Source organism: Pleurodeles waltl, chromosome 12 (genome assembly GCF_031143425.1).
Source record: "Pleurodeles waltl isolate 20211129_DDA chromosome 12, aPleWal1.hap1.20221129, whole genome shotgun sequence".
NCBI classification, from domain to species: domain Eukaryota; kingdom Metazoa; phylum Chordata; class Amphibia; order Caudata; family Salamandridae; genus Pleurodeles; species Pleurodeles waltl.
The window spans coordinates 562,286,039-562,309,976 of record NC_090451.1 but is presented as its reverse complement, the minus strand read 5'-3'; the positions used below and the strand labels follow the sequence as shown (position 1 = coordinate 562,309,976).

Here is a 23,938-nt window from a genome sequence, read left to right as displayed (position 1 = left end):
TTGTTTGTCTGGAATCAAATGTGTCATCAATTGTTGCCTCTCCTGTGGATTCCATTATGATTATCATTGGTAGAACGTCAGGGAAACCAATGGGTGTAAGGGGCCTGCTCCATCCAGTGCCATCTTAAATAATAAATATCTTTGAGGGATGGACAAGACATATTTTGGGCTCCCTTATTTGTAACAATTTTGAATTTATTACCCATTTTTTATTACCCATTTTTAAATGAGTTTGAACCCTTCTGAGGTCAAACAATAATGAACTACATGTTAAACTTTCTGAACGAGGACGCACCAAACAAAACACAACAAAACTCCTCCTCTTCTCTCTTCAGATTTATCCGCTAATTTGTTCCTCCTCTGCTCTTTCTAAGTGAGCACTTTTCTGGCTAGACAGTGACCCCTTTCTGCCTCAACTCAGCTGAGAAACAGAAATGGAAGGTGTTGGAAACTGGAGAAGGAGAGAGAGGTAAAACAAATGGCATGGAGGATGAAGTCGAGAGAGAAGGGAGGTAGAGAAAGAGAAGAGGTAGAAAGGGAGGGAGGTCATGATAAGAAATTGAAAAAGATGAGGTAGCTGAAAGAAAGTTAAAGAGATGTACAAGGAGGAAAGGGTAGGTGACATAAGAGTGGTAGAGAGAAAGGTACAGTTTTAGACTGAAGCACAGATAAAAGAGCACGAGAGATAGAGAGGAGGAAATGTACAGAGATTGATTATGGTTGGGTTTGCCAAGTTGTGAGTTAGAAAGAAAGGTAAGATATAAAATGAGATGGTGAGGAATAGAGGTAGTCAGGTGAGGTAGTGGAAGAAGTATAGTAAAATGCAAGGTGGAGGGTGAGTGGTGAAGTAGATGGGGCAAAGCAAGAAGAAGTATGAAAAAGCCAGGTCAGGTAAGAGGAGTAGTGAAGCTGAGATAATGATAGAAAGTGTTGAGGGATAGAAAAGGATGATCTATAATGGAAAAGTGGAGTAGAGAGACAGGTGAGGTAGAGAAAAGGGGTATTTAAATGCAAAGACAGGCAAGAGTTGTGTGGTAGAGAAATGAAGAGAGAATGATGATGCAAATAGGGTAAGCTAAATTAGTGAAGGAGGTGCACAAAGAAATGAGAATGGTGTAATGATAGAGCAAAAGCAGACAAGGTGGAGAAATGGGTAGCAAGGAAGGTCCTGAGAGAGGTGCTGGAGAAGTAACAGGTAGAAAGGGTGAAAGGAGAGGTGAAGGGTGAGGTAGGAAACAGTAAGGTACATTGAGTGGGTAAATAATTAAAGAGAGGTGGAGCACAGAAAGAGAAGAGTTACAGAGAACTGAAGTAGTGAGGTATGTGAGCTAGAATGAACAATGAGTCAGAGGAGACATATGGGGCTGAAAGTAGAGCGAAGTGAGACTTCAAGAGATGGAGAGAAACATACCAAGGTGAGGTAAAGAAAGAGGAGACTGAAAGACTTGAAGTAGATTGAAAAGAAATACAGGGATGTGAGAGAGAAACATAACAGTGCTGTAGGTTAGCGAGAGAGCTGAGAGATATGTAGAAAGAGTGAAAATATACAGAGATGGAAGAGTAGTTAGAAAGACGTGGTAGCAGGAGGTGAGGTAGAGAATGTAAGTAGGCATAGAGATGTTCAGGTAGGCACAGAGAGTGGTAGAGGTGATGTGATGATAGAGAAGTAGAGATAGGTGTACTGAGAGGCAGGGAAGACCGAGTTGAAAGCAAGACACAAGTTAGGTACAAAGAGGTGTAGGGAGAGGTGAAGTAGATGAGGTGGGCTGAACTAAGGACAGATGTATGAGACAGAATTTAATTGCTACCAACTTCCTGAGGGCACAAGATTTACCTTTGTGCAGGTCACACCTACCCAGCTGGCATATTGAAAAGTAATTTTGGCTGAATTTAGAAATTGGTGGATGGGATACTTCATAACAAACGTTATGGATTATGGATATACCATCAACCATTTTACGAGTGCCATAAGATATGTCACTTGATATGTCACTTGTAACATGGCAGATGGGATATCCGTCACATTCTGACGGAGTATCCTGTATGCCAAACTCTACATTAGGAGCTTTGTTATTCTCTACATTGATAATAATGTGGTAATTATGACTGTCCCAATTGTGTTACTGGGAGTCTACCTTTGTTCTTAAATCTGCTGAGCCATGTAAAATCCTTCTCACATTCAGCTCAAATGGCTGGGTTATCAGTGAAAATGTCCTTGAGATGAGCATGAATCTCAGACATGTAGATAGAAGATTTTCCTCCTCTAATGAAGAAACAGTTATATAGTTTTGTCCCTGAGTATGGTAGTTCGGGTTAGGATGACATAGTTGCTGGGTGGGCTTGTATAGAAACCCGTTGCTGTGTGGGAGCTGTTGGTAACCTGTTTCTGGGCTTGGTCGATTAGTGACCTATTGCTGAGCAAGGTGAGATGGCAACCACTCACAATAGGGCATTTTCACAAGAACTCACCATAAAAGCCCTTAGTGAATTGCATTTTATTAGGTATTATTATTCTAAATATTAATTTGGTTTTGCAAAATTTGCACTGACATTTCTCTGTGAAAAAACATTGTATTAGTCACGTCATATTTTTATGATAATATGTATGTGACAAACCTTGTTAGGCTCTTTAGGCTTATATCTTAAAGGTAATTAGTTTGGCTAGTTAATGCGACACCATCCTCAACATTACATATTATTATGTGTCACATATGGATGACACAATAAATGGTGTATAAGTACATTCCTTCTATTTGAAAACTGTACCATACTGCTGCTGTTACAGTTGTAGCAACACAAACATATGATGGATGGAATCCTGAACATTCTTAGACACCTACTCACCCCAGTCACAGATCTGGGTTGAATCCATTGTTTTGTTTTTTTTGCTCACCATGCCACCCCAGTTTGGATCCAGTCATATGCAAGTCAGTCTTGACCCTGCTCCCCATTACAAGATCCACATAGTTTAGAACAAATTCTAATACAGTGCACATTGTCTCCCTCTAGGGTTTGCCAGAAGAAGTAACCAACACCAAAATCAATCTCTAACAAAAGGTAACCTGTGACATTTCCTGTAAATGAATACCTACTTACAGGCTTTAATACAGATTAATAACAATTTCCCCTTAAATGGTTATAGACTTTAAGATATGATTTTCGCAATCAATATGTCAGGCCTACTGAATATATTATAACTTCTCATTATCAGGCCTAAAGCGTTTACTGTTGGCTTGCGCCCATAACCAAAGCAGACCTACTGTGTTGGTTCATCTGCCCTCCGATAAGTCATCCATCAGATAGACCAAAATAAAATTACAAACGTACAAAATACAGTTGTCAGATCAATATAAAATACCTACTAACAGAACATATTACAGATTACCATAGTGCAGATCGTCTTTACCCATGGTTTGTTCAGGGGGTTACCAACATCAAAACCTTTGCCTACAAAAGTAATCTACAAGATTCCATGTAACAAAATATTTGTGCACAGGTTTTAGCACAGTAGGTAAGGACTACTTTCTTTGTCATAACTTTCTTTTATAAACAGATTACACCTAAGGAACTTCACAAACCTTTCCCAGTAAACAAATAATACCTCAAGTCTTTACCTGTGGCTTGACACTATACACAATCCAGGTCTACGGAAGTGTGCATAAGCTGGCAACCATCAAGCACACATTTATACAATTACAACTATGTACAAAGTTACAGCTTTCAAAACAATATATAACACCTCCTAATATGGCCTAGCAAGCATCATCAGAGTGACATTCTACTTCCAGGGTTTGTCGGAGTGCGTGATCAAGACCAAAACCCTTGCCTACTATGGTAACCTTTGAGATTACATGCACCCAAATACCTTTCTATGGCCTGTAACATATTGTAATAATCCACTGTTAGAGGACTATTGGCTTAACCATATCCTTTTCACAATAAATAAGCCAGGCTTACTCACTTTGTCATAACTTTTCATAATAAACAGTACAGACTTATGGAATGCTTGACACTTAAGTATCTTGTGTAAATTACAGGCATGATAATGAAGTGCGACAGCTCACGGCACAAAAAATAATGCACACTGAATATACTATGTCCCTCGGGTGCCCGACTCCCTATTTATTCGGAAGTGATGAAAGGTTTGGTGCCAAAAGCACACTTGACAGCATTGTTTCCCTTACCTCGAACGCTTCCAGTTTGTCTACCGTACTAGTGCGTTTCCTGAGTTTCTGGGGCTAGGTGGAGTGAACATTAGCCCCGCAGGAGGCAGACCTCCCCCGGCAGTACACCGGTGCTCAGCATCTTAGCTGTAAACATGCTTGGAGAAGCCACCATGCTCTCTGTATTAACCTCTACGGTGCCCGGTACGAGCTGCTCTTGTCCTCGTACCCAGTTCCCGTGTGCCGGGGACGAGACCAGCTCGTCCTGGCACTGGGCCAACAGGGGGAGTGCTAGCGTCCCCGTGGGCCTCCCACCCACACCCCCGCCAAGGATGGAAAGGAATCACTTCCCCTTCCACCCAGACCCCCCCAATCCACCCCAGTGACGTCTGAAGACGTCAGCACGCAATCGCATGCTGACCTCATCAGAGATCATCTCCCATTGTGCTGGAAGCACGCTTCCAGCGTGATGCGGAAGAGAAATGCTAAGCATTTCTCTTCCATTCGGGAGGAGGGGGCAGGTAGAGACATCGAAAGAACGGAAAGGCTTTTCCTTTCTTTCGATGTCATTCTGATCGGGCAGCAGAAATGCCCACTAGGCACCAAGGAGTTTTTTTTTTAAATTGCTTACAAAAGAAGGGGAGCGACCCCTTTGGCAAGGGTTGCTCCCCTGTGGCACATTTAATTATTAGGTCTTTTCTGCCCCCCCCCGGGGGCAGATCGACCTATATTGACTTGGCCGATCTGACTCCACGGAGGGCAGAAGACACTATACAACAGGGATTTTTTTTTATTTGTTTACATTGATTAGGGGAGTGACCCCTTAGGCAAGGGTTGCTCCCCTGGGAGGGTTGGGAAACTGTTATTAGGTCAATCTGCCCCAAAGGGGGGCAGAAACCAGGGATTATGTTTTTTGCGCCAATTGCACGCAAGGGGAGCAACCCCTTAGTCAAGAGTCGCTCCCCTGGGGGGGGGGTAAATTGCTTTTAGGCCAATCTGCCCCCAAGGGGAGCAGAAATCCTACCAAACACCAGGAAAGAGTCTTTCAGCTCTCCCCTGCACACTAAAACATGTTATCCCACGGCAAGCAAGAACACATTTGATTATTTTGGGTTTTAGTTTAACATTTGGGCCATGAGAGTTCGGCTAACTCTTAAAATAGTCCCTCTTGGAATGGTGAGGGCTGCACTTTTTGGACTTTGGGGCGCTGACATGTAGAAAAATCCACGAGAGCTAGACACCTCTGAAAACTAAACATTTGGGTGAGTCCAGGGTGGCGTGCTTCACATGCACTCTGCACCATTTTCTTACCCACAATGCCCTGCAAACCCCCAATTTTGCTGGAAATCACACATTGTTCCCACATTTTTGTGATGGAACCTTCCGGAATCTGCAGACATCCACAAAATTACTACCACAGAGCATTGTCGCATCTGTACCGATAAAAACTCTGCCCTACGTGTCAGACTAAAAATATTTTTTTTCAAACTGCCCTTTTAGATCCGCTTTGGTTCCCCCTCAATTTCGACATGTTTTTGACTCTTCCCTGTCAAAGGCACTTGGCCCACCTACACAAGAGAGGTATCATTTTTATCGGGAGACAGAGGGAAACGTTGGGTGGTAGGAAATTTGTCCCAATGCAGTGATCCCACACAGAAATGTGGGGAAAATGTGATTTTCCTTGCTAAATTTGAGCTCTGCTGAGGATTCTGGGTTAAAAAACACTGGGGGATCCATGCGTGTCACACCTCCATGGGCTCCCTCGGTGTCTAATTTTCAGAAATGTTTGGGTTTGATAGGTTTCCCTATATGGCTGCTGAGCCCAGGACCAAAAACGCAGGTGCCCCCGCCAAAAACAGGTAGTTTTGTATTTTATCATTTTGATGTTTCCATAGAGGGTTCTGGGACATTTCCTTATGCGGGCACTATGATTGCCCACATAAGTGAGGTACCATTTTTATCGGGAGATTAGGGGGAACGCTGGGTGGAAGGAAATTTGTGGCTCCTCTCAGATTCCAGAACTTTCTGTTACCGAAATGTGATGAAAAAGCTTTTGTTGGCCAGATTTTGAGGTTTGCAAAGGATTCTGAGTAGCAGAACCTTGTGAGAGCCCCACACGTCACCCCATCTTGGAATTCCCCCTAGGTGTCTAGTTTAAAAAAATGTATAGGTTTGGTAGGTTCCCCCAGGTGCAGGCTGAGTTAGAGGCCAAAATCCACAGCCTGGTACATTGCAAAAAAAGGTCAATTTTGGATGGAAATATGTGATAGGTCCATGTTGTGTTTTGGGGCATTTCCTGTTGTGGGCACTAGGTCTACCCACACAAGTGAGGTACTATTTTTATTGGGAGACTTGGGGGAACGCTGGGTGGAAGGAAATTTGTGGCTCCTCTCAGATTCCAGAACTTTCTGTCACCAAAATGTGAGGAAAAAGTGTTTTTTTTGGCCAAATTTTGAGGTTTGCAAAGGATTCTGGGTAACAAAACCTGGTGAGAGCCCCACAAGTCAACCCATCCTGGATTCACCTAGGTGTCTAATTTTCAAAAATGCACAGGTTTGCTAGGTTTAGGTTCCCGGCTCAGCTAGAGAACAAAATCCACAGCTAGTCACTTTCCAAAAAAACATGTCCGTTTTCAATGTAAAAATGTGATGTGTCCATGTTGCGTTTCCTGTCGCGGGTATGAGGCCTACCCACGCAAGTGAGGTACCATTTTTATCCAGAGACTTGGCGGAACACAGAATAGCAAAACAAGTGTTACTGCCCCTTGTCTGTCTCTACATTTTGTCCTTTCAAATGTAAGACAATGTGTAAAAAAGACATCTATTTGAGAAATGCCCTGTAATTCACATGCTAGTATGGGCACCCCGGAATTCAGAGATGTGCAAATTACCACTGCTTCTCAACACCTTATTGTGTGCCCATTTTGGAAGTACAAAGGTTTCCTTGATACCTATTGTTCACTCTTTATATTTCAGCAAATGAATTCCTGTATACCTGGTATACAATAAAAACCCATTGCAAGCTGCAGCTCATTTATTGGCTCATGGTACCTAGGGCTCTTGGTGAACCTACATGCCCTATATATCCCCGCAACCAGAAGCGTCCAGCAGACATAACAGTATATTGCTTTACAAAATCTGACGTCGCAGAAAAAAGTTACAGAGTAAAACGTGGAGAAAAATGACTCTTTTTTTCATCTCAATTTCAAGATATGTTTTTATTTCAGCTGTTATTTTCTGTAGGAAAACCTTGTAGGATCTACAGAAATGAACCCTTGCTGAATTCAGAATTTTGTGTACTTTTAAGAAATGTTTTGCTTTCCATGATCCAGCATTGGTTTCACACCCATTTCTGTCACTTACTGGAAGGAGGCTAAAAGCACAAAATATAGTAAAAATGGGGTATGTCCCAGTAAAATGCCAAAATTGTGTTGCAAAATGTGGTTTTCTGGTTCAAGTCTGCCTGTTCCTGAAAGCTGGGAAGATGGTGATTTTAGCACCACAAATGCTTTGTTGATGCCATTTTCAGGGACAAAAACCACAAGCCTTCTTCTGCAGCTCTTTTTTCCCATTTTTTTTTAAAAAAAAGAACTTTTGGCAATTTTCCTGGTCACCTTAAGGGGAACCCACAAACTCTGGGTACCTCTAGAATCCCTAGGATGTTGGAAAAAAGGATACACATTTGGCATGGGTAGCTTATGTAAACATAATGTTATGAGGGCCTAAGTGCGAACTGCTCCAAATAGCCAAAGAAAGCTTAGCACCTGAGGGGGAAGAGGCCTGACAGCGAAGGGGTTAAAGCATAAGTAGCTTGCTAGAGCAACGCAACGCAGTATCACGTGTCAAGGTCACGCAGGTCATGTAAAAAAATGAGGTATGCTTTGGGTTTAAAAAGTGTAGCATTCTTCAGTGTATTTATGGCACAGTGAATGAAAAATTCTCATGTCCTACATTAATGATGACACCGCAATTAACTGTTCAGAAGCAAAAAACTATTTTAATCTATGTGATCTGCTTTGGTTTTTGCGATTACAATGCCAGAATCCATGCCAGAAAAGCATTACTAACAGAGAACAGAATGATAGTGGCCGAACCCCTGATCTCTCTCTATGCACAGTGCTCACACCAGCATTTGAAGTAGCTCAATGACCTCTTTTAAAGCCAGACCCCTATTATTACCAGTGATTTTTTACACATTTTGCCACCAGTTTGCAGCTTACATGGACGGAGAGCAGCACTGGGCCTTTCAAGTCCATCTGCAGTCCCTGGTCCTGGTCGTCGCAGGGATGAAAGTCGCCCTTGCTTGCCCTGTCCATGAAGCACACCGCTTAGCTTAGAGGGGCTCACAACCCTTTCTACAAAGTCATTTTCATTTCCATAGCAGACTTAATTCAGGGTGGGCACCAGTAAACTATGCCACAGGGCGGATGTCAGAGTTTCTGCCAAACTCTGCACTCCATGCGTAGCGGGGAGCACCAAAACTCTGCTCACCCCTGGACATTTGCCTTCACACCAATCAAGCCTAGAGCTGTTATCATTGCTTTGGCATCACAACCAGCTGAGGCCTATTGTACTGAGTGTGTTCCCAAAAGGCAACTAGCAGGCATATAGTCACAAAATTGCAAATGTATGCAATATTACAGTTGACAAAGCAAAATGATATCTCTCCTAACAGGGTTTAGCAAGGATTCTCACAGTGCAGATCTTCATACCCATGGTTTATCAGAGACTGTAACCAACACCAAAACTCTTGCCTACTAAGGTAATCTATGCGATTCAAGGTAACAAAAACCTGTCTGTATACTTTAATTCAGAGCAATAACAATCCAACAATGCCTATTGACTAAATTGTGTGTTTTTCACAGTGTCTGTCAGGCATACTGCCTTGATTGTAACTTTCCATGACAAAGAATCAAGCATATAGCCATAACCAACTCGAGCCAAATCAAGCCTGTTGTATTGATCACATGTTTTCCAAAAGGCAACCATAGGGTATACAGTAAAAAAAGTACAAATAGAGACAGAATTACATATGGCAATCAAACTGTTATCTCTCCTAAAATAGCTTAACAAGGATTACTATTGTGCATGTCTATTTCCACAGTTTGGTCAAGTGGATTACCATTACCAGGACCCATGCCCACTATGGTAATCCCATGTAACAAAATACCAGCCTACATGTTTTAGGACAGTGTAATAGTAATCAATTTTTTAAATCTTATTATTTTTAACATATGAGTTTCCCTAAAAGCAGGCCAGAACTACTGACTTTGTCATAATGTTTCATAATACACAGATCAAACTTATGAAATCTGTCATGACTTTCCTCAAAGAACCAATGAAGCCTTTGCCCCTTTAGCATTGGCTTTACGCGTTAGTCACACTGCCCTATTCAAGTGCACATAAACTGGCAACCATCATGCATGTAGTTATAAAATTAAATGTATGTAGAAAACTACAGCTTGCAAAAAAAACAAAAAACCTTTCTACAGGGCCTCACAGGAATCATCACAGTGAAAGCCTCCAGGGTTTCTCATAGTGGGTGGCAGACATAAAAACCCTTGCTTACTATGGCAATCTGTGTGTTTACATGCAATCAAATACCTAGGTATGGCATTTAACACCATGTGAGAACAGCCAACTGCTAAAGGCTTAATGGCTATAAACTTATGTTTTCACAATTAATAAGCTAGACCAACTGCCTTTATCATGTTGCATAATAAACAGACCAGATTTACTGCACTGAATAAAACATTTCCAGTGCACCAAGCAGGCATATATCTTGTCACCATAACCAACACAGGCCTACAGTTTTGAGTGTGAGCTTCTTGCACAAGGCAACCATCAGACATACAGTCATATAATGAAGAAGGTATAGCAATCCACACTTAAATGCCTATTGACTTAAACATCTGCTTTTCACAATAAAAGTCTTAAGACCTGGTGCCTTATCATAACATTTTATAATCGACAGATCAGGCACATAGTTATGATCTTTGACTTGCATAACCAACTCAGTCCTGCTGTATCAAGTATAAACTTTGCCACAAGCCAAACAGTGCAGTACAAGGAGTCTTTTTAGTGGAAGCACAAAAATTTGCCCAATCAACTATTGTACTCAGAGGACTATTATGTCGGTGGAGCCAAAACCTCTCTGTCAGTAGGACTCTGGAAGCTCTTTTCTGTTGATCACATAAGGTCAGGCAACAGTTTCACTCTCGTGCCAGAGCTAAAAATCTATTTACATTAATTTAACCCTGGGCTCTCAGACATAAACCTGCACTCTGAAGGTTAAAGTTAATGGCTGTCCTCCCCATATCTGTGCTACTGCCATAGACAAACTCTGTAAATTATCTAGCTATCTGATACACTTTTATAGCATTCCAATGAGTGTAGGAAGGTGCCCTCTTTCTTGGCATAGTTACCCCCATTTTCTACCTATTGTCAGTGTGTTTGACTGTGTCCATTGGTTATGCTCTCTCCTTCTAACTTGGTAACTGTACCTTTTTCTTCCCATGATTGGCATACTGCCCCCCCCATGTAAGACCCTTGTATCTGGTACCCAGGTACACAGGTCATTGGGGTACTAGGGTTTCCCTATGGGCTGCAGCAGTTATTCTGCCACCTATAGGGAGCCCATGCAAAGCATTCTGCAGGCTTGCCATTGCAGTCTGCGTGAAACGGGTGCATGCACCTATTTTCACTATAGGTCACTGCACTAGGTCACTGTAAGTTACCCCTATGGTAGGCCCTCTCAGGCCAGAGGGCAGGGTGCAGGTACCTGGACTTTGTGAGTGTGGGGACGGCATTTTACACGTACACTAAACATGGGTCACTACCTATGTCCAGCTACGTAATGCTAACTCCGAACCTGGGCATGTTTGGTATCAAACATGTCGGAAACATACCCCGATACTGTTGCAAGTATTGGTAGTATGATTCCATGCACTCTGGGGGCTCCTTAGAGGACCCCTAGCATTGGTACCACCAGTGTTACAGGGTTTGCTGGGCAGCCCAAGCTACTGCCACCCCTCTGACAGGTTTCTGCTCTCCTGCAACTTGATCTGATCAAGTACAGGAACGCAGAACAGAGGATTTACTTTGGGAGCGGGAGGTAACATCCTCTCCCTTGGGAAATAGGTGTGACTAGCTTGGGAGGGGTAGCCACTGATATGCTTTGAAGGGCACATTTGGTGCTCTCCATTCATAAATCAGCCCACACCGGTTCAAGGACCCCCAGTCCCTGCTCTGGCACGAAACTGGATAATGGGAAGGGGAGTGAACACTCCCCTGTCCATCATCCCCCCAAGGGGTGTTGCTGAGAGCTCCTCCAGAGGGTCCCTGGGTTCTGCCATCTTCTTTCCAAGGCTGTTAGAGAACTCTGGGAGCATCTGAGTGGCCAGGCCAGGCAGGTGACATTAGAGCCCCTTCCTGGCTTACCTGGTTAGGTGACCAATCCCCCTTTCAGGTCTATTTAGGGTTTCTATCTTGGATAAGAGCTCAGATTCAGCTTGCACGACTCCAGCAGGATTCCTCTGCAACCTCAACTTTGACTTCTGGCACCTGGAACTGTGACTGACCATCCAGGAACCAACAACGCTGCAATCCACGAAGAAGACTCTTCTGCAACTTTTTTTCGAAGGCTCCTGTCACTTTGCGCATTTCCCCAGCTTTGCATCCTCAGGAGACAGCAACTCTTCAGCCTGCACAAAAAGAAGAAGGAATCTCCCTCAGAGTGAAGGAGTCACTCCCCTGCATCCACAGGCACCTGCTGCAACAACAACCTGCTGTGTGGATCTCCCCTCATCCTGAGCTGCGTGGATCCTGCATCAGGTGTGGTGGTACGGAGTAGTCCTCTTGGTCCTCTCTGCCAGCTGTCCAACTTTGGTGGAGGTAAGCCTTTGCCTTCTCACGAAGGACAGTACCAATGTGCACCGTGTCTCACGCAGCTGCCAAGGCTTGTTTGCATCTCCTCCAAGGGATGTTCAGCCAATGTGTAGCTCCAGTCCCCAGCACTCCTCCCTGCGATGCACAGAAATCTGTGTGGTTCTCCTGCAGAGTGGGATCCCTTTATGTAGTGCTGCATGGGCTACTTCTGCAACTTCTGTGTCCCAATCCCGTGGAACTCGTGTGGGTGCTGCCTCTGCTCCTTCAACTCTCTGCAATGCTGAGGGTCCTCCTGGGCCTTGCTGCTCACCAGCAGCACCCCCTTTCCACTAACAGCAAGCTTGCTTTTGCCAAGGTTTGTTGGTGGAATTCCTGCACCGACACCCATCTGCAATCTTCATTCCAGCGTGGGACATCTTCTGTATCCTTCAGGAACTCTTCTCTGGTTCCACGGCTGCAGTGCTGACCTGACCTTCATCCCTGTCGACCCACTCCTGCAAGTACAGCTGGGTAGGTAGTAGTTCCTACTCTTCCTGGACCCCACCGACACTTCTGAACTTGGTCCCCTCTCTCCACAGGTCTTCGTCTCTAGGAATCCACCGCTGGTTTCTTGCAGTCTTGTCTGGGTGTCTTCTTTTCTTCTTTTTCTTCCTTATAGGTGGTTTGGGGGAATTCCAGTGATTGACTCCTGTTAGCCTGGTCGCAGGTGGGTATTGTGTTACTTACCTCTGCGGTTTTCAAGCACTCCCAGCTTCCCTCTACACCAGTGGTTCCCAACCTGTGGTCCGGGGACCCCTGGGGGTCCGTGAAGCCCCCTCAAGGGGTCCACGACTGCTTAGAAAATTAAATATTATTAACACATTAGCTCCCCAGCTTTCAGTAATGACTCAGTGGGGGGTCCCTGGATTCCACTAATGATTCAGTGGGGGTCCCCCGGTTCCAGGAATAATATGGTGGGGGTCCACAGAAGTCAAAAGGTTGGGAACCACTGCTCTACACATTCCACTTACCTAGGTGGGGGTCCTGTGTTTGCATTTATTTATTTTTAGTATATGGTATGGGCTCCCCGTAGGGTCACTATTGCTAATTGCTATTTGCACTGTTTTCTAACCTTTTCTATGCCCATTTCTGATTACTAGTGTACATATGTAGTGTGTTTACTTACCTCCTAAGGGAGCTTTGGTTTTTTAGTAATTTTGGTATTGAGTCACTAAAATAAAGTTCCTTTATTTTTGTAACACTGTGTGGTTTCTTTCATGTGAGTAAGTGCTGTGTGACTACTGTGGCATTTCACGAACATTGGAAGTTTCCTAGATAAGCGTAGCCAGCTCATCCACAGCTACCTCTAGAGAGCCTGGCTTCTAGACATTGCCTACACTTCACTAAGAGGGGATACCTGGACCTAGTATAAGGTGTGAGTACTTTAGGTACCCACCACACACCAGGTTAGCTTCCTACAGTGAGTGTCACTGAAGGTTAAGCTCAGGCAACTGGATAGATAAACAAAATGATCACAGCTGTGTGGCAGGCAAGCACTTTTTATGGAAGCACACAACTTCATCCTAATTAAAACATTTACTCCTGGCTACCAACATCTGAGCGAAGCCAAAGCCCCCATCTCCTGGTAGACCTTCCTAAAGCCCTTTTTCAGGTTGATCGCTTAACCCCTTCTGTGCCCAGGACGTAATGGTTACGTCCTGAGGCACAGTGCTGCTGTGCCCAGGACGTAACCATTACGTCCTGGGCACAGAGCCCAGAGGGAGCGCTAGCGCTCCCTCTGTGGGGTTCCCCTCCCCCACAGGCAGGGATGATAGGGGAAGCCCTTCCCCTTCCACCCTGACCCCCCACCCCCTGTGACGTCAGCATGCGAACGCGCACTGATTGTCACAGGGCCTCCTCCCATCGCGCTGGAAGCTCAGCTTCCAGTGCGATCGGAAGAGAAATGCAAAGCATTTCTCTTCCGATCACGTGGGGGAGGCCGAGAGAGGCTTCAAAGGGAAGGAAAGTTATTTCCTTCCCTTTGAAGTCTATCTCTGCGTTTCAAAAGCCGGATTGCAAAGCAATCCAGCTTTTGAAACGCCCTCTAGACACCAGGGATTTCTTTTTAAAAATGAAACTGGCATGAGGGAGCGACCCCTTGGGCAAGGGTCGCTCCCAGGGGGGGCTTTTTTTTTTAAGGCCTTTTCTGCCCCCAGGGGGTGCAGAAACCTCTAGGCACCAGGGATAATTTTTTTTGTTTTGTTTTTGTTTTCTTTTTTCTTTTTTCTTTTAGAGGTGGGGAGCGACTCCTTAGGCAAGGGTCGCTCCCATAGGGGGAAAATTATATTTAGGCCATTTCTGCCCCCCTTGGGGGCAGTTTGGCCTATTTTTATGAGGCCAATCCGCCCCAAGGGAGACAGAAACCACTAGACACCAGGGAGTTTTTTTTTTTGTTCATGAATTTCACGTAAGGGGAGCGACCCGTTAGGCAAGGGTCGTTCCCTTGGGGGGCAAATTTATTTTAGGCCATTTCTACCCCCAAGGGGGGCACATCAGCCTATTTTAATTAGGCCGATCTGCCCCCAAGGGGAGCAGAAACCACTAGGCACCGGGGATTTTTGTTGTTGTTGTTTTACAGATGGGGAGCGACCCCTTAAGCAAGGGTCGCTACCCTGGACGGGCAAATTGTATTTAGGCCATTTCTGCCCACTTTAAGGGCAGATCAGCCGATTTTAGGTCAATCTGCCCCCAAGAGGGGCAGAAACCACTAGGCACCAGGGATCTTTTTTTTTGCGCCGTCACGCAAGGGGAGCGACCGTGTAGGCAAGGGTCGCTCCCCGGGGGGTGGGTGGGCAAATTTATTTTAGGCCATTTCTTCCCCCCCTGGGGGCAGATCGGCCTATTGTTATTAGGCCGATCTGCCCCCAGGCGGGGGCAGAAACCTCTAGGCGCCAGGGCTAATTTTGTTTTGTGTTTTTTTGTTGTTGTTGTTGTTTTTTATAGAGATGGGGAGCGACCCCTTAGGCAAGGGTCTCTCCCCTGAAGGGGCAAATTGTATTTGGGCCATTTCTGCCCACTTTGGGGGCTGATCGGCCGATTTTAGGTCAATCTGCCCCCAAGGGGGGCAGAAACCACTAGGCACCAGGGATCTTTTTTTTTGCGCCAACACGCAAGGGGAGCGACCCCATAGGCAAGGGTCGCTCCCCGGGGGGGGGGCAAATTTATTTTAGGCCATTTCTGCCCCCCCTGGGGGCAGATCCGCCTACTGTTATTAGGCTGATCTGCCCCCGGGGGGGGCAGAAACCTCTAGGCGCCAGGGCTAATTGTTTTTTTGTGTTTATTTTTTGTTTGTTTGTTTTTTTAGAGATGGGGAGTGACCCCTTAGGCAAGGGTCGCTCCCCTGGAGGGGCAAATTGTATTTACGCCATTTATGCCTGCTTTGGGGGCAGATCGGCCGATTTTAGGTCAATCTGCCCCCAAGGGGGGGCAGAAACCACTAGGCAGCAGGTATTTTTTAATTTGCGCCGTCACGCAAGGTCAGCGACCCCGTAGGCAAGGGTCGCTCCCCGGGGGGGTGGGGGCAAATTTATTTTAGGCCATTTCTGCCCTCCCTGGGAGCAGATCGGCCTATTGTTATTAGGCCGATCTCCCCCCAGGGGGGGCAGAAACCTCAGGGCGCCAGGGCTAATTTGTTTTTCGTGTTTTTGTTTGTTTGTTTTTTTTTAGAGATGGGGAGCGACCCATTAGGCAAGGGTCGCTCCCCTGGGGGGCAAATTGTATTTAGACCATTTCTGCCCCCCTTGGGGGCAAATTGAACGATTTTAGGTCAATCTGCCCCCAAGGGAGGCAGAAAAAACTAGGTACCGGGGATCTTTTTTTTTGCACCAATGTCACGCAGGGGCGACCCCGTAGGCAAGGGTCGCTCCCCGGGGAAGTTGGGGGGGCAAATTTATTTTAGGCCATTTCTGCCCCCCCCCCGGGCCGGCTGAGCTAGAGGCCAAAATCTACAGGTAGGCACTTTGCAAAAAACACCTCTGTTTTCTGTGAAAAAATGGGATGTGGCCACGTTGTGTTTTGGGGCATTTCCTGTCGCGGGCGCTAGGCCTACCCACACAAGTGAGGTACCATTTTTATCGGGAGACTTGGGGAAACGCTGGGTGGAAGCTCAGAACTTTCTGTCACCGAAATGTGAGGAAAATGTGTTTTTTTAGCTAAATTTTGAGGTTTGCAAAGGATTCTGGGTAACAGAACCTGGTCAGAGCCCCACAAGTCACCCCATCTTGGATTCCCCTAGGTCTCTAGTTTTTAAAAATGCACAGGTTTGGTAGGTTTCCCTAGGTGCCGGCTGAGCTAGTGGCCAAAATCTACAGGTAGGCACTTTGCAGAAAACACCTCTGTTTTCTGTCAAAAAATGGGATGTGTCCACGTTGTGTTTTGGGCCATTCCCTTTCGTGGGCGCTAGGCCTACCCACACAAGTGAGGTACCATTTTTATGGGGAGACTTGGGGGAATGCTGCGTGGAAGGAAATGTGTGGCTCCTCTCAGATTCCAGAACTTTCTGTCACCGAAATGTGAGGAAAATGTGTTTTTGTTAGCCAAATTTTGAGGTTTGCAAAGGATTCTGGGTAACAGAACCTGGTCAGAGCCCCACAAGTCACCCCATCTTGGATTCCCCAAGTCTCTAATTTTCAAAAATGCACAGGTTTGGTAGGTTTCCCAAGGTGCCGGCTGAGCTAGGGGCCAAAATCTACAGGTAGGCACTTTGCAAAAAAACACCTCTGTTTTCTGTCAAAAAATGGGATGTGTCCACGTTGTGTTTTGGGGCATTTCCTGTCGCGGGCGCTAGGCCTACCCCCACAACTGAGATACCATTTTTATCAGGAGACTTGGGGGAATATAGAATAGCAAAACAAGTGTTATTGCCCCTTGTCTTTCTCTACTTTTTTTCCTAAAAGACGTCTATTTGAGAAATGCCCTGTAATTCACATGCTAGTATGGGCACCCCAGAATTCAGAGATGTGCAAATAACCACTGCTCCTCAACACCTTATCGTGTGCCCATTTTGGAAATACAAAGGTTTTCTTGATAGCTATTTTTTTACTCTTTATATTTCAGCAAATGAATTGCTGTATACCCGGTAAGAATGAAAACCCACTGCAGTTTGCAGGTCATTTATTGGCTCTGGGTGCCTAGAGTTCTTGATGAACCTACAAGCCCTATATATCCCCACAATCAGAAGAGTCCAGCAGACGTAACGGTATATTGCTTTAAAAAATCTGACATTGCAGGAAAAAGTTACAGAGTAAAACGTAGAGAACAATTGCAGTTTTTTTCACCTCAATTTAAATATTTTTTTTTCCAGTTTTATTTTCTGTAGGAAACCCTTATAGGATCTACACAAATTACCCCTTGCTGAATTCAGAATTTTGTCTACGTTTAAGGAATGTTTCGGTTTCTGGGATCCAGCATTGGTTTCATGCCCATTTCTGTCACTGACTGGAAGGAGGCTGAAAGCACAAAAAATCGTAAAAATGGGGTATGTCCCAGTAAAATGCCAAAATTGTGTTGAGAAATTGGGTTTTCTGATTCAAGTCTGCCTGTTCCTGAAAGCTGGGAAGCTGGTGATATTAGCACTGCAAACACTTTGTTGATGCCATTTCCAGGGAAAAACCACAAGCCTTCTTCTGCAGCCCCTTTTTCCCATTTGTTTGAAAAAAACTAAATTTTCACTGTATTTTGGCTAATTTCTTGGCCTCCTTCTGGGGAACCTACAAAGTCTGGCTACCTCTAGAATTCCTAGGATGTTGGAAAAAAAGGACGCAAATTTGGCGTGGGTAGCTTATGTGAACAATAAGTTATGAGGGCCTAAGCGCGAACTGCCCCAAACAGCCAAAAAAAGGCTCGGCACAGGAGGGGGAAAAGGCCTGGCAGCGAAGGGGATAATGTCTTGTGACAGCTGCGCTGCTAACGCTGCTAAGACAGACCTAAAGAAGGAGAGCACAAATGTTAAGGAAAAAGGAGGTAAAATAATCTACTAGAAATTTTTGGAAGGTAAAGGAATACAGAAAACTACATCTGACTACAGCACTTAATCAAGAGCAAACGTATTTGGCTAGCTAAGCAGTTCATTAATCTTCAACGTCCAAGATACGGGTGGAATCTGTTGAGTACTAATGTTAGGATTTTACAAGGAGCTAAAAAGCCTTAATTCCAAGTAAAGCTTGCAACATTTGAGCGAAAAGTACATGATACTGGCAAAACAATGCTGAAGCATGTAACAAAGATCTGTAAAAGCAAGACTGAAATTCAAGTCAGGTTAAAGGAATACACACCTGCCACTGGTCCGCGCAATACAACATAAATTTGGAATGCACATTTTCTCAATATTTAGTAATCTTATCCTTATGTACCAACATTTGTGGATTATGTTTTCATTTTTGTGGTTTTGCTGCAGACAGGTTGGACTGCCTCAGACTGCATTGTAATCAATACTTCTTTACTTCTTAAGCCATCATTTTAAGTTCCCTGTGATCTGATTAGGGTGATGCTGGGGTCAGAATTGATGAGTCCATCTTGTTTCTCCACACGAAATAACGGGATTCATACTTAAATTCCTAAAAATCGGAGGATAATCTGCTAGACCCAGAATTATGGGATTGTTTTGTGCAGTTATCCTCCAATTCTAAGACGTTATTTACCACCTGCTTTGAACAGGTGGTAGATATCTCCAAGGGACTGTGTGGGTCAGGCGTTGTTTATCTGGGGTAAGGGAGGGTATGGTGGGGGGTGAATAGGCTGTAAGCTTCCTGGAGGAGCACTGTCTGCTCCCTCTATCCTGCTGTAGGGGCAAGCTGGGCTGTACATCTTCCAGAAGCCACTGCCCCTTTCACCATTAATGTTTTACCAGGTGCAGATTTGCATCTGTTAAAACTAGGTCTGGTGTTTACAGACCTGGAAATCTTAGGTCCAGGAACATAAGACCACTTGGAGTTGCCTGGCGTGGCATCTCACTCTGGGCAGCTCTTAATGCAGGCTTTAGCTTCATTGTTTCCTATGATTAGATGGCTTCTTTGTCTATTTCAGTTTGCTGCCCCTGATGCATAGGCTTTGCCTCGTATTCTCCTGATTGTCCCCTCTCTAGAAGATTTATGTAGCCCCCTTCATTTTTCATTGGATGAATGTATCCTTCCTCTGCTGGCATCAGAGAACTATTTTGTTATCTCATTTGTGATTTTATACATCATTGGAATGCATGGCCTGCTCCTTTGTCTCTTTCGGTTTCTTTTCCTTTCACTCCCCTATTGGGCAGTCACTAATGTTGTTTTCCTCGCTCTTTCACACCCATCTTTAACCCCCATCACTCTCTGGCTCTAACCAGCAGTAATTTTTTGTTTCCTCTAACCCCGAGAACTGCTGCAGGCCAGTTTCGCTATTTCACTCTTTTTTCTCTTACGCTCTCTTCTCCCCCAACACTCTTTCCCTTCCCTGGTCTTTCTCATTCTCCCTACAGTCCCTCTCCTGCCACTGTCTGCTTTCCTCTTACTCACTGGTATTGGCTTTAACAATACCAGATACTTTTAAAATTATGTTAGCACTGCCAAAGTCAGTAGTGCCGGTCAGCCATCATGGCAAGGTATTTTTTATATTTCCAAAATGGTCTCCAAGCTGTTTGATGCAATATGTCTTGATGCAACAAGGCACTCATCTTCTAAATGTGTTTTTATACTGCCAAGATGGCCACCACGTTGCATGATGGTACATGGCATAAAGTAACATGGTGGAAATTTTGGATGTATAAAAAAATACACTTCTAGGATGGCTGACAATTAGCATTATGGCGTGTTGCTTCTCTCAGCTTAGCAGCCATCTTTGAAGTATCAAACATACACTTCTAGGGTAGCCAGCCATGCCATCTAATGGCTTTACAAGAGTAATTGCTTCGCCATTGCTTCAACATTTCTAATTCCTATTTCAAATTACTCTTCTTTCTTCTCAGGACATATTTTGTGCATTTTTAGTTCTACGTGATCCCACTTACTTTACTTTGGAGAACACAATATCCACATCTGTACTTGTAATTGCCTTGCCATCAATAACTTTGCAGTCCTTGCACACTTTAGCCCAGTTCTTTCCATTCATTTCCTGGCCTGTGGCTTTTGTGTCTCCATAGATAGCAAACTTCTTGAAGCTCTCCTCCAAAGAGGCCAGGTCTGCATTTTCGGCCATAGTTAGCTGCAAAAAACACAAGAAAAAGCGGGGCAGTTAATATTTGTCACCTAATCCACTGGATTATAAGGACAAATGTGGCCCTCACCTTCACAATGGAACCTTACACCGAGGTGAACCATAAGGACTGGACAATTTTGCTACTTCTACTTTCATCATTGGGTTAAAGCTGTCCGAATTAGTTATTTGGTTGTTCATTAGCCATTGTGAAATCATTCTCAGTCTGGTTGTCACAATTAAGGAAGGAAGGAACATGGCGGGTCAGTGGAAGGCTTTGTCAAATTGAAGCAGGCAGAACGTTCACTGCTCCCCACATCCACCTCAGCCAAGCCACAAGAAAGGAGGGATGGAAAAGGTTGACAGATAGGAGGAGGCTAAGGTATTCTTTTCCTCTTTTTAATCAGGGCCTTGCATGGAAAAATCTAATAGACAAAAGCCTAACACGCCCACCATGCGACTGCCAAAGGTAGCCATTGTTTTTATGCTATATCTAAAAAGCTCCTACCATATGCCAAGCATTTGCAGTACAACCACAAGTTTAAAAGTGGAGTTAAGGCAGCCTTACAATTCTGAATCAACGGCAATTCGAATTAATATCATGATGTTCTGGATCCTACACCCCTCAGTTGAAATAGTCATAACATTCATTAAAGCATGAGGATGCAATCATTCCTATATTGTGCTTTACAGTCACTCAATTATCTACTGTCTTTAGAGACAGCACAGTGAAGCTGTAATATATCTGTATCCGTGCTCTCCCTGTGTCTCCTATCCATCATTTTTTTCCAGTGTGCTAACAGCAAAGCTTGTAAAATATTGTAATTGACATTTCTCGTACCTCCATTTTATAAAATCAACAGCCACAGACAAATTAACATCATTCTTAGTGGGTTCACAGGGCTAGATGCTAAAAACAAATAACTGGAAACGCTTGACTGCGCCTTGAACTGAGCAAAATGCTGAACCGTGTTTAGACAATATGTAAATCTTGTCATCTGTACATGATTTGCTGATTCTTTCAGCCTACTTATCACTATAAGCAAAGGATTACATTTAGTGACATTTCCTTCATAACAATAACCAACACACATAAAATATAATAATATACAAAGTAAAGATCTTCATTGTGGAAGATGTGTTTGTGGTCAAGTCTTTTTTTAAACTTAAGTGGGTTGTTCCGACACAGTGAGATCACTGAGTGGGCACCACTTCTGGATGAACTGGCATAAACCTTAATGCCTGGAATTTCTGCAAGCAGATACAAGGCACATAATCACCATTGAAGGTTCAATAGGGATGCCAAGTGGCATATCTAACAGCCTTCTTAATATGCGTATTTTCAGAATCTCTAAAATAATTATTAGGCTGCAGAATTAAGGGAGTTGGCCCTTTTAATTTAATGTTGACTATGGTCTATAAATATGTATTAACTGAAGTGTTAATCTTCTGCTGGGAAAATGATAGACATCAAATTTTACTAATAGATTTGTGGCATAGAAGCTAGCATATGGTGACTGATAAACTTTAATTTAAAAGCCTAACAGAGAAAATTAACGTGATAATGTAAATTGTGCACACTTGAATCATAGTGGACAATGTGGCCTCCATTCATATTTGACATCATGTTTTAACATGAAGACATGGTGCACTTATATTTGGATGAAATTATGACATTAATTAATGTTCAAAGTATTATCTTCAAGAAGAAGCAGTAGAACAGAAGAATGTTATGAGTATAAAATGATCACGAATTCATCGTACTTACACTGAATTAAATGAATGTTTCTTAACATAAGTTACATGTGCAGAAAAAGAAATACTGGTCTAATATGTTGTAAATAATCTTTGTAGCAAAATAATTTGCTTTGCATATATGATTCAATTGTAAGGTGTGCAATAGGGTTTAACTTTATTAATTATATTCATGTGCATTTTATGCTTTCTTAGCTGGACTAGGCATGAAGATTTATTCTTGCAACAGTTGAGGAAAATTACTTGCTTGTGCTGTTCCTTCTGACCTGAATTTTTCCGTAGGTTGCTGATGTGATGTTGAATGTCCTGTTGTATTGAAGATGAAGAACATGTTTTAGTGTTAAATATGTGACAGTATTTGTTCTAGCTGTTGAACAAGACAGGAAACTTTTAGAAATTGCATGTGAGAATTGTTTAGTTCATTTTGTGTGTCATGAGAAAGAATTGTGAAGTAACAAACTAAAAAATGTAATTTTTTGGCAAAACTATATGAAGCCATTGAAATGACTATATGCTTTCTCTAAGAAAATCTGGAATAATTGCAAACTTGAGGGTGCCACCAGCTACCATTGGATGCTAAATCCTGTGTGTAAAATGAGCTCACTTGGAGGACCAATCGGATATCTATAATTAGTGAGAGAGCTTGAAACTCTGAGTTAGTCTTTCTTGAACTCTGCCAGAGTCAGTCTACTCCTGCTTGAGTCTGCTGCCATCACTTCTGTCCTTTTTCAAGTCTTCGAATGAGTTTCCTCATAGTCTTAATTGCCCCATTTGATTATGCTGTTCAGTGCTAATATGCCCAAACTAGTTCTGATCTGCTGACCTGTTCTATGTACAGCCTGTGTTCTGCACTGTCCTGATGCTGCTGTACACTGATGTCGAGAGAAAGTGAAAGCTCTTGTGATGACATTTCTTGCCTGATGTCCCATGATGAGAGGTATAATTAAATGTGGTTTCTTGTGTCCTTTTCAGCTTAGATAATTACACCAGCATATTTTTAGAAAGAGTTGCCATAGTTCTATGTTTTTTCTAAATAGTTTTTTGTCTTATCCTTTTTGCTTTACCCACATCTGTAAGCCCATTCCCAGACATGTAACTCCAAATTTGTGTTAGAGATAAAGATGGCCCAGCCTCCAAGAATTGATTTTTAAAAAGTGTATTTTGATGATTTACTGATCTTCTGCTTTGAAATCAGAAATTAATGTGCATATGTTTTTTTTGCTGATTTATGGCATTCTTTTAGAGTTTTTAACAGTATAGAAGTTTAGTAGACTAAGGCCCTCATTTTAACATTGGCGGTAAATGCCGCCTACCGCAGCGGCTACGGACGCCAAAAGACCGTTGCCGCAGTTACCATCCAGTTGCCAAATTATGACCACAGCCGGATTTCCTTCACAAGAAGGGCAAAAATCCGGCTGTGGCCATATTGGCGGATGGTGGTAAGGTGGTGCTGCTACCACCAGCTGCGCCATGCCAGTAGACCGCCACCAGCTGTATTATGAAACATAATACGGCCTGGCGGTGTTCTGCTGGTGGGCGCTGCTGGCTGTAGCAGCGCCCCATCCCCTACCACCCTCGATACTGGTAAGTTGGGTTTCCAACAGGGGAGGGGGTGGGTGGTGTTATGTGTGTGTGTGGGGGGGGTGTTTGCATGTATGTGTGAGTGTTCAACTGAATGCAGTGTGTGTTTAGTGTTGTTTGCGTGCATGTATGCATGTGTGGGGGTGCGTGTATGAATGGAAATGAGAATGCATGTCTGCGTGTATGTCTGTGAATGAGTGTGTGTCTGCATGTGTGTGTACGGGGGGAGGTTGGAAGGGAGGGGGAGCATAGATGAAGGGGGTGGGGGAGTCTGCGGAGTGTTGGGGGGGAAGGGGCCTCCTATCAGTGACAGGGAAGGAATTCCCTGTCACTGATAGGGCCAGCTGTCAT

General features: G+C 43.9%; 1 protein-coding gene across 4 annotated transcripts in view; it reads right to left on the bottom strand.

Annotated features, from left to right (window-relative positions):
- The window catches only part of TPPP3 (tubulin polymerization promoting protein family member 3), a 175,980-nt gene that overhangs the window by 93,201 nt on the left and 58,841 nt on the right, over positions 1-23,938 (bottom strand). For all 4 annotated transcript variants that reach the window (XM_069217666.1, XM_069217667.1, XM_069217665.1 and 1 more), the window contains exon 2: positions 20,067-20,260. In XM_069217666.1, coding sequence (XP_069073767.1) covers positions 20,067-20,254 — 188 coding nt within the window. In that variant the 5' untranslated portion in view covers positions 20,255-20,260. The remainder of the gene's footprint in view (positions 1-20,066; positions 20,261-23,938) is intronic.